Here is a 15685-nt window from a genome sequence, read left to right as displayed (position 1 = left end):
AAGTCTCATACTCAGGCAACCAAACATACCCATGAATGACATTCTGGTCCTGGCACGATCGCATGACCTCTCAGCAGCACAAGCAGAAGAAATGGACATGGCATTGGTGCGTGAGGCAGAAAAGAGCGTCGCTGTCAAGACAGAAAGAACAGACGCAGTAAGGACGAGAGACAAGCCCCACAGGCCACGTGATTGACAGCCGCAAACCCCAAAGAACCAGTGTGGGTACTGTGGGTATAAGGAACACCCTGCGCAGTCCTGCCCGGCACAAGGAAAAACCTGCACCAACTGCGGCATCGTGAACCACTTCGCATCAGTGTGCAGAAGGAAGTCACAGTGGAAGGAAGGGGGCCGACACCGACAAATGCGGAGGATGGTTCGCCATCTATCGCACGTCTCACTCACGTCTCAACAAGGAGGGAAGAAGAGAGAACAGAGAGTCTACCAAGAGGGCGATTCCACATCAGAAGACGAAGGGGAGACATACCTCGTCTCTTTCACCCAAGCCCTAAAGAGCAGGAAACGGCCCCAACCCCGTTGCACAGTACAAATTGCAGGAACAGAGGTCAATGCAGTGATCGACACAAGTGCATCAGTGACAGTGATGGGGATCCAGCAGTACAACAAACTAAGACCCAAGCCGGAACTCAGGTCATCGACAGCATAGATCTTCGCGTATGGCAGTGACTCGGCATTACCCCTCCGAGGCAAAATGATCGTGCCGGTGCGGTCAGGAAGCGTTGAGATCACCATTGACATCCATGTCATCAACCAGGAAGTAGACACACTGATCAGCAGTCATGCAGCTGAGGACTTACGACTGGTGACATTTGCCAGAAGGGTACAGGCAGACTAGACGGAGGAATTACTGAGCCAGTTCAGAGACTTGTTCAAAGGTCTGGGGAAGATAAAGAGAGCCCCCTCAGGCTCCACATAGACCCCGCCGTCCCATCAACAGTGCTAAGACATCGGAGAATCCCGTTTCACCTCTGACCCCTAGTAGAGGAGGAACTACAAAAGCTCGAAGGGGTAATAGAGAAGGTATCCGGACCTACACCGTGGGTGTCACCCATGGTAATCGCAGAAAAGCCTCACCAACCAGGGAAGATAAGACTCTGTATTGACATGCGCCTCCCGAATTTAAGCTATCTGGCAATAACGCCACATAACGCCGACCATAGACGACATCATGGCCGATTTGAACAGATCCAGGTGGTTCTCGAAGCTGGATCTAAATGCGGGCTATCACCAACTAGCCCTCGCCAAAGACAGCTGGTACATAACGACGTTCAGCACCCACCTAGGCCTCAGGAGGTACAAACGGCTCAATTTCGGCATATCATCCGCCGCGGAGATATTCCAGAATGCCGTCAAAGAGATCCTGGTTGGATTACCCGGTGTCCTAAATGTGCAGAGCCCCTCTGGAATCTCACTCGGGCTGAGGCCATGTGGCAATGGGGCCCAGCTGAAAAAACAGCGTTTCGAGCCGTCAAGTAGGCCCTCCTTAACCACACCACGCTGGTGTACTTTGAACCCGCGAAGAAGACCGAAATCCTGGTAGACGCAGCCCTGTAGGCCTAGGGGCAGTCTTCACACAGGAACAGGAGCCTGGCCGATGGGCCGCCCTCGCGTACGCCAGCAAAGCCCTATCCCCGACGGAAAAGCGGTACTCTCAAATTGAAAGAGAAGCACTAGCCATTCGATGGTGCTGCCTGCATTTTCACTGGTACATTTGTAGACACCCGTTCACCATTGTCACAGATCACCAAACCCTGGTGCCACTGTTCAGGGGGTTGGCACCCCAACCACCGCCGCAAATTGAGAGGTGGGCTATCGGGCTCCAACACTTCGACATGGACGTGGTATACCGGCCCGGCACCAAGAACCCAGCCGATTTCTTGTCGAGACACCCGGACGTCTCTAGCAATGTGAGTGAAGAACCCGGCAATGAGGACACGGAGGCACACCTCGATAGGATCGCAGCACTCACATGCCCTCGAGCTCTGACACTCGAAGAAGTAGCAACAGCAGTGGAGCATGACCCCGTCATGGCCAAAGTTCGGGATACCATCCAAGGAAGGCTGTGGCGCCAGTTCCTACAGTCAGCAAACACATGGTCGAGCCCAGAGAAGGAAGATCTAATGCACAAGTGGAGGGTCAGGAACGAGCTAAGCCTCACCCAAGGGGGCATTCTCCTCAGAGGACCCTGAATAGTTATCCCAGCATCCCTGCAGCAGTGAGCAACACAACTGGCCCACGGAGAGGATCAGGGCGTGGAGAAGTAGAAAGCCCACATGAGGGAAAAGGTCTGGTTCCCAGGGATAAATGCCCGAGTGGAAGAGACTGTCCGGAAGTGCCCGTCCTGCCAAATAACAAGTGGGCCCGAAAGGCCAGAACCGATCCACACAGAAGAAGGCGGCCAAAGCCCATGGGAGAAAGTGAGCATGGACTTTGGGAGTTCTCCTGATGGGCGAGTCACACTAGCCCTCATCAACCGCTACTCCAAGTACCCAGTGGTAGAAGTTGTGAACTCAACGGCTTTTCTGAATGTCGGCCTAGTCCTAGAGAAAATGTTTGGAATGTTCGGGTGCCCGGAAGAGTGCCGCAGCGACAACGGGCCCCTGTTACAAGGACACGAATTTTGCGAATTCATGCACCACCATGGCATCAAGCACCAGCGTATCACCCCGCAGTGGCCCCAGGGCAAAGGAGAGATTGAACGTCTCATGAGAACAAGAAAAAGACACTTCGCATCGCAGTATCGGAACAAAGTGACCCGGAACAAAAGCTGCAGAGATTCCTGTGGGTGTATCGGAGCACGCCACACTTCTCAACTCGAAGGCACCCTGGGCGCTGATGTTCAATAGGGCCTGGTGAGACGGACTTCCCAGTGCACCAGGATGGTCCCCTCCCCCTTATGATGAAGATCGCGCATTCAGGAGGAGAGAGAAATGCAATAACACCGCCAGCCAAACCAGACGAGCAGTATCCCGTCAATTACAGCAAGGAGACACCATCATCATGAAGGACTGAAGGCCCAGAGGGAAGTTCCGGTCTTGGTACAAGCCAGGGTACTGGACCGTGGTCAACAGACAAGGAACCCTAGTGACTGTCGAGAAGGAGGGGGAAACAGTAACCCGCAACATCTCATGGTTCAAATAGGTGGACAGGCCTGCTCCTCCTGCTGACATCACGACCCACGCGGGGGAGATGGAGGTCAACCAAGAGGAGCGCCAAGTGGCTAACGAACACCACCCAGAAGCGACTGCCGGGCCGGCAAGCACAGACGTCGCCCGTGAGACGCCCAACCTGCCTACAGACCTCAGCACCCCGACTCCTGCCTCCAGCTCCGGTCGGGGGCCTTCCAGATGCGCCTTGAGAGAAAACCCTCCACCGAACACCCGCCTGAGAGACTTTTCCTGTCAAGTAAGTGAAACCCGAGATTTTAAGAATCCAGTCAAGGTCTGAGTTGAGATGGGATGTGACAGATAGCGCACTAGCGTTTACTGCTCGCACACGCCAGCCGTTCCCCACCCCTGCGCTCATGCCAGCCGGCGTGAGCACACCCTTAAATAAAGATGGACGGAGCTGCGATGGCAGTCCGCGCCGAAGCCATAAAGCATCGTCTGTATGTTTATTTAGCAGCGCCACTTACGGCCTTATTTCGAGGCCTTCGGCGGGAGGGTGGACCCCTCCCTGAATGTAACACTACCGTTGGCGAGGGTAGGGACTGGCATATTGCATACCAGCTTCATCCAAAATGGGTAGGCAGCACTCGCGGGGTTAAAAAATTTATTTAACACAAAACGTGTCTGGAAGTGAGTGCTCCGTGCCCTTTTTGGATGAAGCTGATATATATATTTATATATATATATATTTTTTTTTTATGGAGTGGCACCAAGAGCTGGAGCAGTCTCCACCATTGTCATCCAACACACATCTTGTGTAGAGAGGTGTCCTAAAGTTGGTGGATTTTACGCATCTAAATTAAATGTTTGATAATAACCTACTCATAAATGAAAGTGCTTTAGGAAAAAGTATGGATAGATTTCAAGGAAAATTGGGAAATTAATTCCCTTATTAATTTCGTTGAAATGGAGGCATTTTTTAGCAGAAGGCGTGAAGTGACATTCCCTAGCCTATTGGGGGATGTTGGCATGTGTTTTTGATCAGGTGGATATTGTGCCCATTGTTGGGTTTGTATTTTAGGGTTAGAACTGCCAGCTTCACGTATTCCTCTCTTCTCCTTCCAGGCAGACATCATGTCTTCCAGTACCGTCTGCGTCAATGGAATCGAAGTGGCGAGCGTTTCCTCCAAGCCGACTGTCATTAACATCAACATCAACCAGCCCTCGAGCCTGGCCACCCTGCTGAAGTCTGCCAAGGCCGCATGGAAGGGGCAGAAGACCCCCTCTGAGGATGCTGATAAGGCCCCTGCCACCTTCGCCAGAGGAGAGCAGAAGGTCTTGGGGGTGCGTAAGTCAATTATGTCAGGCATTTGCTCTCGACTGTTGACTGGCATGATACCTGTGGTCTGGAGATATCCTGGCATTTTAGAATGCTAGGGTGGGATGTAAACTGGCATGCTTGTGTTATCTATGAAGATAAGTCGTAGACTTTATGCTCTTCCCGGCTGGGGCAGATAGTTGATGGCGTAAGTCTTTCCTCCCCTAGAGGGAGGAGGGAGCAGGTAGCATTGGGGATGCTCTGGAGAAAGCAACAGAGGACAAGGAGGGCTTCGATGAAGGAGATGTGGATGGGGGAGTTGTTTTAAAAGTGAGACTGTGGGCATGGAAGATGGATTCAGAAGATAAGGTGCATGAGGAGGATCAGAGGGTTGAAAAGCAATTGTTCTGGCTTGTGGTAGAGAAAGTGGGAACAGAGTGGTTCGGAGAGTTGAGAAAGGGTACAATTGATTGCATTGTGTTATGTGTACATGGCAAGAGAGTGGGGTGAACGAGGAGAGTGGCCTGAGGAACAGTTTGCGGGTTCACATGTTTTCTTCAGGTTGTGTCTATTGGCGCGGTCCAAGGACCATTGCAGAGCTGGGCGAAGGTGGCCATCCCAGTAGTAGTTGTGAGAAAGGGTGGTTCTTATGGTTATTGAATGAGGGAAGGAAGAGCTTGCCTATGGGAGAGTGTTGGTTGAGCGAGACGCCAGGTTAGTGGAAAAAAGTGATGGGTGTCTATTTCTGGCCAGTTTGAGAGGGGTGTAGCCACACAATTGTCTTCATTTGAGACTAGTTCAAGGTGCGCTGGGGGTGGCAGGTAACACTCACTCACATCTGTTGTTAAGAGACCTGACCAGGATAGTATATTAATATTAGGAGCCCACCTATGGTGTTGTACCACTCAAGGACACAACCAACACTGATGTGTAACAATCTATTGCAACTACCTGAAGGATTAGAGTCATCAATGGAAGTAAGCAAGTAGGTAAGGAAAGAGCTTATAAAGCGCATGAATGCCGAGGCGTCCTGGCGCTAGGGAAAGCAGAGAGATGCAGCGCATTCAGGGGGATGTTCAGTCATTCCTGGGAGGGGAAGAGCCAGGTTTTAACCGAGCTCCTGAACTGGGATCTAGAGGATTAGCTCCTGATGTTGAATGGTAGCCCATTCCAGAGCTTGGGCACGAGATAGGAGAGACATCTGCCTCCCCATCTTGTCTTGTTAATTTTAGAGAAAGCGGACCAAAGCTCTCTTAGCCGAACTTAACTTCCGGTGGGGGGTATACCATTGGAATAGTTTGTGATAGTCCATTAGCCCTCCTCCGTACAGGGCTTTGTGAACCAGACACAGAGCCTTGCACTCTGTACGCCGCTTAACTGGAAGCCAGTGGAGACTCCTAATAGCACTGGAGATAGGATTGTATTTAGGGATATTCAGCAAGGTTCGAGCTGCAACGTTCTGTACAGATTGCAATTTTGATAGTTGACGTTTGTCGATGCCTAGGTATAAGGCATTGTAGTAGTCTATACGGGACAGGATAAGGGCAACCAAGACCGTTTTCCTCAGCTCCAGCAGAAGAAATGGTAGGATTTTACGTAATATTTTTAAAAGGAAGTAGCAGGCCGATGCCACTTCAATAATCTGCCCTGAAAGATTGAGCTGGACATCACATACATTGCCTAGATTTCTCTTCTTGTCTACTGGGACCGGACAGACTCCAGACACTGCCAGTCACCAAGCGGTATTCAAAATAGGAGGACAATTTCCAGATTCCATTACCTCCGTCTTATCCGTATTTAATTTTAGATGGTTCTTCCGCATCCATTCCAAGATGTGCCCAAGAGAACTGTAGAATCTGGCTGACACTGTATCTGCCAAAGAGGAGATGGAAATTATTATTTGCGTATCCTGAGCATTCGATACTAGCAAAAAGCCTCGATCCTTAATTAGATCGGCTGATGGTGTCATGTAGACATTGAACAGCATAGGCGAGAGTGCTGGCCCCTGTGGCACTCCACAGGGGAGACAGTATTTATCAGATTTTAGATTATCCCAGCACACCCTCAGTTCTCTGGCTGTCAGAAAGGAGGTGGGAAGGGTTAGCGCAGTGTCACTAACTCCTATTGCCACCAGCCGTTGCGTAAGTACAAGTGACCAACAACTGAATGAAGATTCAATTAAACACCTCTAGAAAAGAGCAGTGTGACCATAAAAATGAGGCACAAAGATACCAACAAATAATAATAAGACTACTTTGAGACTATTGAGAAACGGTTATTATGTCAGTTCTAACGTAGAGCCTTATAAATAACCTACTTGGTCCGCCATAGATTGTTGGGAGTACAATCTAATCCAGTATTATAATTACAGGGATTTCTCAGAATAAGTATCTGCGCAGCTCAGGTTTGCAAACCAAGAAGCAGAAGACCACTGGGCATACTGATGGAAGGAATTCACTCAGACGTTTCAACTGTGTAACTGAGAGGAGCACCAGGTGACCCCAAAATGCAGGAATAAAAGTCTGAAGTCCACCTATGAGCACCAGCGTGAAATATAAGGAGGCAACTAAGCAAGTTTTGCAATATAATGGAAAGTACTCAAAGGACAGGGAGGGGACCCCACGCAAAGGTAAGAAAACGGGTGATCCTCAAACAGAAGGCAGTGAGACTGTTGGATGCTGTCCAAGTGCGTTCATCTAAGGAGCCCACCCAAGAGTGGCGAGAAGTGAAAGAACCAGTGGTGACGCCAAACACAGACATGTAGGAGCCTGTGGAGTAAATACAGGAGCGGAGCAGGGGCGGTGAAGACCAGGATGCACCAAAGACTTATGAGACCATGGGTTCTACCCAAGAGCTACAGAAGGTCCAACCCAAGGAAGCAACAAAAACATTACCTATACCAGCCAAATGTTGTCCACACAAGAGCATTTGAGTTTAACACAGGACGCAGCCTAAAGATCTGGTACCCTGAAGTGTGGAGTGCACATGTGGTGGAACTCAAAAGATATTAGATACAAGTAATTTACCTGGTGCATCATGGAGTGAAGTTACAGCTAAATTCTTTCATGCACCAGAGATAAAACAAAAATGCATCGGTGGGCACTCCTTTTTACTCTCAGCGGCTAAACACTGGAAATCGTGCCATCTTTTCCCTTGCAACCAACTATCTCAATTTCAAAAGAGATGGAAAACCATAGTTGTGCTGGTTCAGGATATTCAGAAAATTATAGTTTGGGTCTAAACACGGGCAACACATTCCATGTGTTGTTCTCCATTATGACCAGGAGAAGTTCAGGAATTCTTTGAAAGATGGGTCTAGCAGCCTATATCACCTGTAGCATTTTGAAATTAAAACCTGGTACAGGAGATACCAGTTGGCTAAGAAGTGAAAAAGGCATTGTCAGTCCAAGATGAAGGTGTTTAGTCTAACGGAGGCATGGCTTTTTGAACTGGGCAGGCATCTGACTGCATTGATTTGTTTGGGCTAATCAGCATGTCTGTTTCCCACCCCCCTTTTTATAGAGGTGTGGCGTAGCGGCAAGGGTGTCTGACTTTGGAGCGCAGGGCTCAAGGTTCGATCCCCAGCGCAGGAGGCAGATCAGCTCAGTATCATGTGACTCTGGGCAAGAGCTCACTTAATCTCCCCGACAGCCCCCAGTGCCTTGAGACCGTAACAGGTGTACAGTTCACGCTTTACAAATACCGGGTTTTATAGGAGCTCTGATAATGTCAGCTGCAGAGGTCTGACAGGAAGCATTTGAGCTCTGAGATGGCTCCTCCGGGAAGTAGCAGGTGCCCTGAAATGAGGCAGGGATCCAGAGGATAATCTGTGCCTATCTTTTCTAGAGGCTGGGAAGTGGCTGCTCGTAGGCCCCCGACACACCACCGTTGAGAGACAGAGGATATGGGCTCCTAAGTCGGTGAACCTGAATTTCAGAGTGGCTTCCTCTCACTTCACAATACAGTCCTCACAAGAGGAGTATAACAACGCGAGAAAGTGCTGCTATGAACCTTGCATCTTGCCTACCCATACTGTCCCCTTGTGCTGGAAGTGCCGCAGCATGCAAAGGTGAGAGTGCTGCCATAGGGCGGGATGATGCTCTGTTATAACAGTGCTGTGAGACGTCGCCTGAAAGACCAGGGCCTCAAATACAGGTTTGGCTGTACCAGCCACTAGCTGGTTTCAAACCACAGAAGAAAAACTCCAAGGTTCTCGGTTTTCAGGTTAGAATCTCCTGGCAGCTCACTTCCCAAATCGGCCTTCCTGACTCCATTATGGCCATCGGGGAGACACTTCCAGGAAAAGACCTCAACATAACCTGCAATACAGCGTTTTTCCTCAAACGAGATGCAAACCTCCCTCCCCTCCTTTACATACATCTCAGCTACCCCGCCTTGTTGAAGCCTGCTACGCCTTGTTCAGGGTCCTGTAACGATACCACAGATATAGCATCAGGACTCCAACAAATTAGGCCAGCATACCTCAGATGACTGGCCAATCCCACCAACTCATCATATCGATGACTCCAGGATCCTAATCCCAGTTTCATCTACCGCTCTTCCTAAGACTATTACATGAGGTCTCCTTTGAATGTTGAAAACCCAGTTCACTTCGCAAGGCTGTGGACGACCATCTGATGACCATCTTTAACCTAGTTCAAACCTATAACCTCCCAACTGGCATCAGCCTCCAACATGACAACGATACCCGTTGCCATCAGCTCCCCCATTGCCCCTTTCCAGATCTGGCACCAAAGCTCTTAAGCTCAAATACCCCCCACATCTTTACAAATGAAAAACCTGAAATTTGAAGGACTTCCCAGGAACCCTCTTAACAGGCCAATAACATTGCCAACGCAAAGGCTCCCTCAAAACTGACCTCCTCATCTTCACACAGAACACGGACTTATGGATCGGGTCCTTACACAATACTCCCCTTCCTCATCTCTCTCTAACATGCCCTTTGGACACAAACTCAGATGCTTTCCCCTCTATGGCCTTTCGGGCAACCTTTCTATAGCCATTTACAACAATGGGAAGATCATGTTCCAAGACAACGACACATACCTGGCTACAATTGATTTAATTTATCCCACCCACAGGCCCTCGTCGACCCTCCATGCCCCCCATACCCCCTCTTCTGTCCTTCCTTAACAACCCTCACCCATTCTCCTCCCCTGGTGGTCCACTCAGACAACACCTCTCACTTCGGCTTCTCCTACAATCCGATAGGCCTCTTGCAATCCATAGCGCAGCACCGATACCAGACCTTGAACTTCCCCCTCTACAGGCCATCCCTGCTCCGTTCCCCCCAACTTCCCACAAATCATTATCTCCCAACCCAACTGCTGCCACCACCCTTTTTTCATCCCCTCCATCAGGCCATATGTCTATCTATCCAAAACACAAAGAAAAACCTGAAACATAGGACCCTGAGGGACTTCCCAGAAGCCCTCTTCGCAGACAAATACCATTGCCAACGCAAAGGCTCTCTCAAAACTGACCTTCTCCTCATCTCCAGACACGACACTGACCTTTGGATCAGGTCCCTAAGCAATACACTCCCTTCCTCATCTCTCTCTGCCATCCCGTTTGGACGCAAATTTGAATGCTTTTCCTCCTTTGGCCTCTCAGGCAACCTTTCTATATCCTTTTACAATATGTTCTAAGCCAACAACACAATCCTGGCCACAATTGATTGAATTTATCCCACCCTCAGGCCCTCTGTCGACTCTCTGTGCTCTCCCGCTCCATCCCTCCAAACCTCCCCTCACCCATTCTCCTCCCCCGCCAATCTACCCAGACAACACCTCTCACCCCAGACTCTCGTACAATCCTATTGCCTCCTGCAACCCATAGCTCTCCACCAGTACCAGACCTTTAACATCTCCCCCACAGACCATCCCGCACCGTTCCACTCCAACCAACTAAAAACCTTTCTCTACCCCCCTGGTTGCCGCTGCCACCCTTATTTCATCCCCTCCATCTGCCCATATGTCTCCTCTTCTTCCCTACCCTCTTCGCCCCCTTCTCTAACTTCTCGCAACACCAGATACCAACAACCAGCATCCTCCCCTACCTGCACCTCAACACCCTAGATTCTGTCCCTGATAGCCGACCCCAGTCGTACCACAGTTGCTGAAGATAACTGTCCTCTGCTCAATAAGCTCCTTTCCTCGTTCTTGCACCTCTCTCAAAGAAGGGGCGCCCTCACTTCAGCTCTATTGCATCTAAGTGTCTCTCTGTTGTCTCGTCACTGCCACCTTCCTCACCAATTGCAGACCCTCCCCCCACATCCTTCCAACATACCAAGAGGCAGCTGCCTACTCAGACCCAAACTAGGCAACTCAGGCCTACTCCCTCTCCTAAAGAGTGACACAGGTTCAAATTCTGCTACCCCCTTCTCATATCTTCTCGCAGGGGGACACCTGATTCCCATCATCATCTCTGACCGCATTCAAACTCGCACACACACCATCCCAAGGCACGCTCATCCCCTCTTAACTTCATACAAACCTGAACTACCCTCCTGGAACAACCAAGTCAGAAAGACAACCGCTTCTCACTAAACTGAATGCCCCACAGTTGTCGGTCTGCAGTCAGACACTGTTTAGAGATATCTGACTCGATCCAGTCTCATAATTTTGACATCCTGATACTCACAGAAACATGGCTCAATGTCTCATCTAACCATGCTCTAGATGTTACTCTTCCTCCCAACTACTCCATTTCACATCGCAACCAGGAAGATGGGCGGTGGAGGTCTTGCACTCATTCACCAAAACTCCCTGAGATGCCCAACCCTCCCAACGAGTCATTTTCACTCATTTTTAATGCATTTCGGTAGAACTGTTCACTTTTACTACCTCCAATATCAAATTGAATGTGATTTACAACCAACCTGGTCAAACCAACACCTTCATCGAGGACTGCATGTATTTCTTCACCTTGCAATTTATTAGATTAGACAACAATATCTTTCTTGGTGACTTCAATATCCACTGGGGAGGCGGGGGCAACGGTTTTGTGAACACTTTCACTTCCTTTCTCAATACCAATGATCTCCAGCAACACTGCCATAAACCTGAGCACCACAAAGGCACCATTCTGGATCTGATAATCTCCAACTACCCCCAACCTAAGGACACACAACCCCATCCCAGTCGATTGGTCTGATCACATGCAGGTTCCTTTCTCCCTAACTGGCTCACATACCGAAACCTATGGACAACCCAAGAAAGAGAAAATATGGTACAGGGACACATCCAACCTTGACACAGAAGCCATGACCATTGTGGCCTTTCCCACCCTTATCTCGATCAGACCTCATTTAGACATAAACGAGGCCACCAACAAATACAACTCCTGCATGGAATCCCTTCTCAACAAATGTGCACCTCTGAGGTGCAAATTATCGAGACCAAAACACTCCAGGCCATGAATCTCTCAAAAACTTTATGAAGAAAGAATGCTTATCAGAAAATGCAAGAAAGAATGGAGGCAATCGCCATCTCACCTGAGTTTGACTAAGCTTCGCAAAGCGTGAAAAAAATACAAAGACCGAATCCTCTGAGACAAATCACCCCATATCGGAGCCTTTGTGAATTATGCAAAATATAGACTGAAGTGCCTGTTTGAGATCATTGTACAGACTAATAACCCCTCCACCACTCCGGCTCCTAAGTCATCCAAGGACCATTGGAATGACTAAGTGGGTTTCTTTGATTAAAAAAAGTTAGCGAAATCCATATCTCTCTGCCCATCAATGACTCCCTAGATTTGGTTGAGACCGCACCAAGGACGGCACCACACTCATGGTCATCCTTCTCTCCAATTTTCTAGCAGGACCTTCTACGAACAATCTCCAAGTAAAATCCTCAAACCACCATCAGGATGACATTCCAGGTTCCATCAGCAAATCTATGGCCACACACCTTTTACCTATAAGGGACCCATGGTGAACTCCTCTCTCTCAAACAGGGCCTCTTCCCAGAACGACTAAAAATGTGTCAAATCACCCCCTATCTTGAAAAAACAAACTCTCCACCCAGAGAACCTGAACAATTACCACCCAATTGCCACACTCCCATTCTCAAGCAAAGTCAACGAAAGTTGAGTAGTGTCCCAACTAGCCTCATACACTACAGCAAACAACCTCCTAGACTCTCTCCAATCAGGTTTCCGCAAGGGTCACGGTACAGGAACTGCAATCCTCCAAATAGTTGATGACTTCCTCAGATTCTTAGATTCCAGCAACTCCTACCTCCCTGTCCTCCTGGATTTATCTCCTGTATTCAACAATGTCAACCATTGGACCTCCTTCGTACTCTTGAACTTCTCATGGGATGTGGAGGCACTCTCCTCAACTGGTTCTCCTCTTCCTGATCCAAACGTTTCCAAATTATGAAATTAGGCAACTCGCTCTAGAGACCAGTATTCTCCAAGGTGTCCCTCAAGGCTCAATCCTCTCCCCAACCTTCTTTAATCTCTACCTCAAACCTCTTTGTCTGATTCTTAGAAACTCTGGGATCCTCGTCTACGCCAACGACACCCAAATATACTTAAAAATCCAATCTCTGGAAAATGTTGCCCTGCTTTTAAAAACAATCTTATAGATTCAAAACTGGATGTCCTACCGCCATTTAAAACTCAACTCAACTAAAACAGAATGCCTTTTGATCTCACCTTCGAAGGCAAAACCGCCAGTACAAGAATGGATGGCCAAACTTCCCGCCCTGGATGGCTGCTCTGCCATTGTCCAGAGTGTCATATCACTTTGCATCGCCCTTGATAATCATCTCAATCTTCACAGCCATGGCATGGCTAACAGTACACGACACCAACTTGGGCAACCTTGGTGCATCAGACAATTTATTGCAGAACAAGACCTCAAAATAGTGGTGCAGTCTCTCATTCTCTCTGGATTACACTGTGGTATTGCCCTTCTCTCAAGCATTCCCAAGGCTCACCTAGGTTGACTGAGGGCAGCACTACATGCTGCAGCGTGCTTTGTTTTAGGTCTCAAGAAATTTGACCACATTTCCCCTGCGCGGCTAATCCTCCACTGGCTCCCCATTGAAGAACGGGCCCAATCTAAATCACTTGCATTACCCACAGAGCGCTGCACTCCTCCTCATCCTCCTATCTAAACAAGAAGATGAAAATCTCTGTGGCAAATAGGGGTCCCAGAAATGCCCAGTCCCCGCTGCTGGTTTTAGTTGAATGCTTTTAGTCGAATGATACATGAACCACTCTTTCTTGGGAAGTGCTACTAGAACCTGGAACTCCCTGCCTCCTTCCCTCTGTCCAACCACCTGCCCAGCAACCTTCAAAAAGGCTCTCAAGCTTCTCCTTTTTGACAGACATCTTGGTCAATTCACCCTTGACTGGACTTAAGTACTCTCCCTACTGCGATCTGGCATTCCCTAGTTATATGACCTCCACCATCTAAATCGATGCTTTAAATGTGTATTTCCCCATCTCATTTCCTGTAACTGTTTCTTGTGATAACTCTTGCACACACCCACTGATGTAAAGGTCCGAGTTTATTTACTATGATTGTGACCTGCTTTAACCCTTGTATCCTACTTGTTGTAGAGTGCTCTGATGCCTTGGGGCCATGTAGGCGCTATATAAAATTGCAAAAATAATAATAAAATAAAAACACACTTGAATAGTTTATCTCTAAAAGGAATAGGAGGCCCACACTGTTGAGCGGTAAAGGAGTCGGGCCACTTAGGGCTGGCGAACCCTCGGGCCAGACAGCATATTTGCAGACTTGGTAACGTTTACTTCTGGGGGGTTTCATTTCATCTAGTTGTGATATTGCACACTAACTCACCCAGTAAGGTTAGTGAGAGCATCAAAACATTTTTTTTTCTATTGTATAGGATTTTGTTGAGTGCACTGAGACCTTAAGGAGTTTTTTTGATTTTCTTTTAACAACTCTTTTCAAACTATAGCTAAGTCGAAAACCTGCGGGTGAAAGTCTGCCTGCTCGGAGTTCCTTCAGACAACCTTACTTAATATTTGGTTTTAGTACATCCATGTCGCTGTTTTTGGCTAGCGGTGCATTGTGCTTGGCACTGTTCGCTGATGCCATCTCTTCATTGGTAGTCACGCCCTTCTGTTTTGATTCTAGGCTTGCATTTGTATTTTGTAAAGCGCAACATTCATCCTAGGGGATAGCATGGCACTAGGTTAGACAGTAAACTGTTTAAAGTGAAATGTGATAAATACATCGGCTCTGGAGTAAGCCTGGCCAAAGCACTACGCTACGCTCGCGTAGTTTGCGAAATTTGCGCTACTTCGCACTACGCGAATTGCACGTAGCACAGTGCAAACATGCGTAGCGTAGCATTGCGTAGTGCAGCGGTCATTTTTTGCTTGCTCGCGGTCCTCAACATCAAGTTGGCGACCGCGAGCAAGCAAAATGACATCCCGGCGAGACTTTTTCCTTGTTCGCGATCAGCAACATCAAGTTGCCGATCGCGAGCATGTAAAATGAACATCTCGGCGAGATTCTCAACGCGAGGAGGTCAGGTTTCTCATTGCGAGTGGTCGCGTATGCTCGTGACCGCTCGCGATGGTCTCATATGATCCTCAGTAAGACGAAGATCTAACAGGATGTTGTTCCTGTAGGAAGCTGGCAGATAGGTAAAGGAGTGATCCCCTGCTCTAACTCTTTTGATGTATGGGGCTTTGGCTTGAGCATGGCTGCCTGATATAAGGTCGCGAGAGGGGACATAGAATTCCAATTTGTCCTGCAGTATGCTAGGGCTAAGTTTCTACCATGCTCTGTGCGCGTAGAATAAGAGCTTAAGCTTGGCTCTTGTCTGATAGGCAGCCAGTGTAGTTCTTTCAGGCAGGCCAAGGCCAAACTGTATTTGGTTTTGTTGTGAACCAGTTTGGCTGCAGCATTCTCAACAACCTGTAGACTGGAAAAAAGATAGTCGGCCATGCCAACATAAAGCACATTCCCGTAGTCCAGGTTGCTGGTCGGTAGAGCCTGGGTAATGGTTTTCCTCCATTTCAAAGGGATTCACATAAAAAGTAATTTTAGCGTGGCCAAACATTTATCACAGGGAACTCCGCCTTGGTCCTGCCTGTTTAGTGCATTATCTAGCAGGATTCCCAGATTTATTACTACACGCTTAGGCCCCGGAGCAGTGCCCAATGGCTGGGGCCACCAGGTTGTGCCTGAGACTGAGTGTGCTTTGCCAAAGAGCAATATTTCTGA

At 48.6% G+C, this 15685-nt stretch overlaps 1 protein-coding gene across 2 annotated transcripts in view; it reads left to right on the top strand.

Annotated features, from left to right (window-relative positions):
• The window catches only part of LOC146839433 (transmembrane protein 176B-like), an 89170-nt gene that overhangs the window by 32709 nt on the left and 40776 nt on the right, over positions 1–15685 (top strand). For both annotated transcript variants that reach the window (XM_085651483.1, XM_085651484.1), the window contains exon 2: positions 4254–4472. In XM_085651483.1, the coding sequence (XP_085507609.1) occupies positions 4263–4472 (210 nt within the window). In that variant the 5' untranslated portion in view covers positions 4254–4262. The remainder of the gene's footprint in view (positions 1–4253; positions 4473–15685) is intronic.

Source organism: Triturus cristatus, chromosome 4_1, assembly GCF_964204655.1.
Source record: "Triturus cristatus chromosome 4_1, aTriCri1.1, whole genome shotgun sequence".
Classification (NCBI taxonomy): Eukaryota; Metazoa; Chordata; class Amphibia; order Caudata; family Salamandridae; genus Triturus; species Triturus cristatus.
Note: the sequence above shows the minus strand (reverse complement) of the source record. Positions and strands in the feature narration are given on the sequence as shown.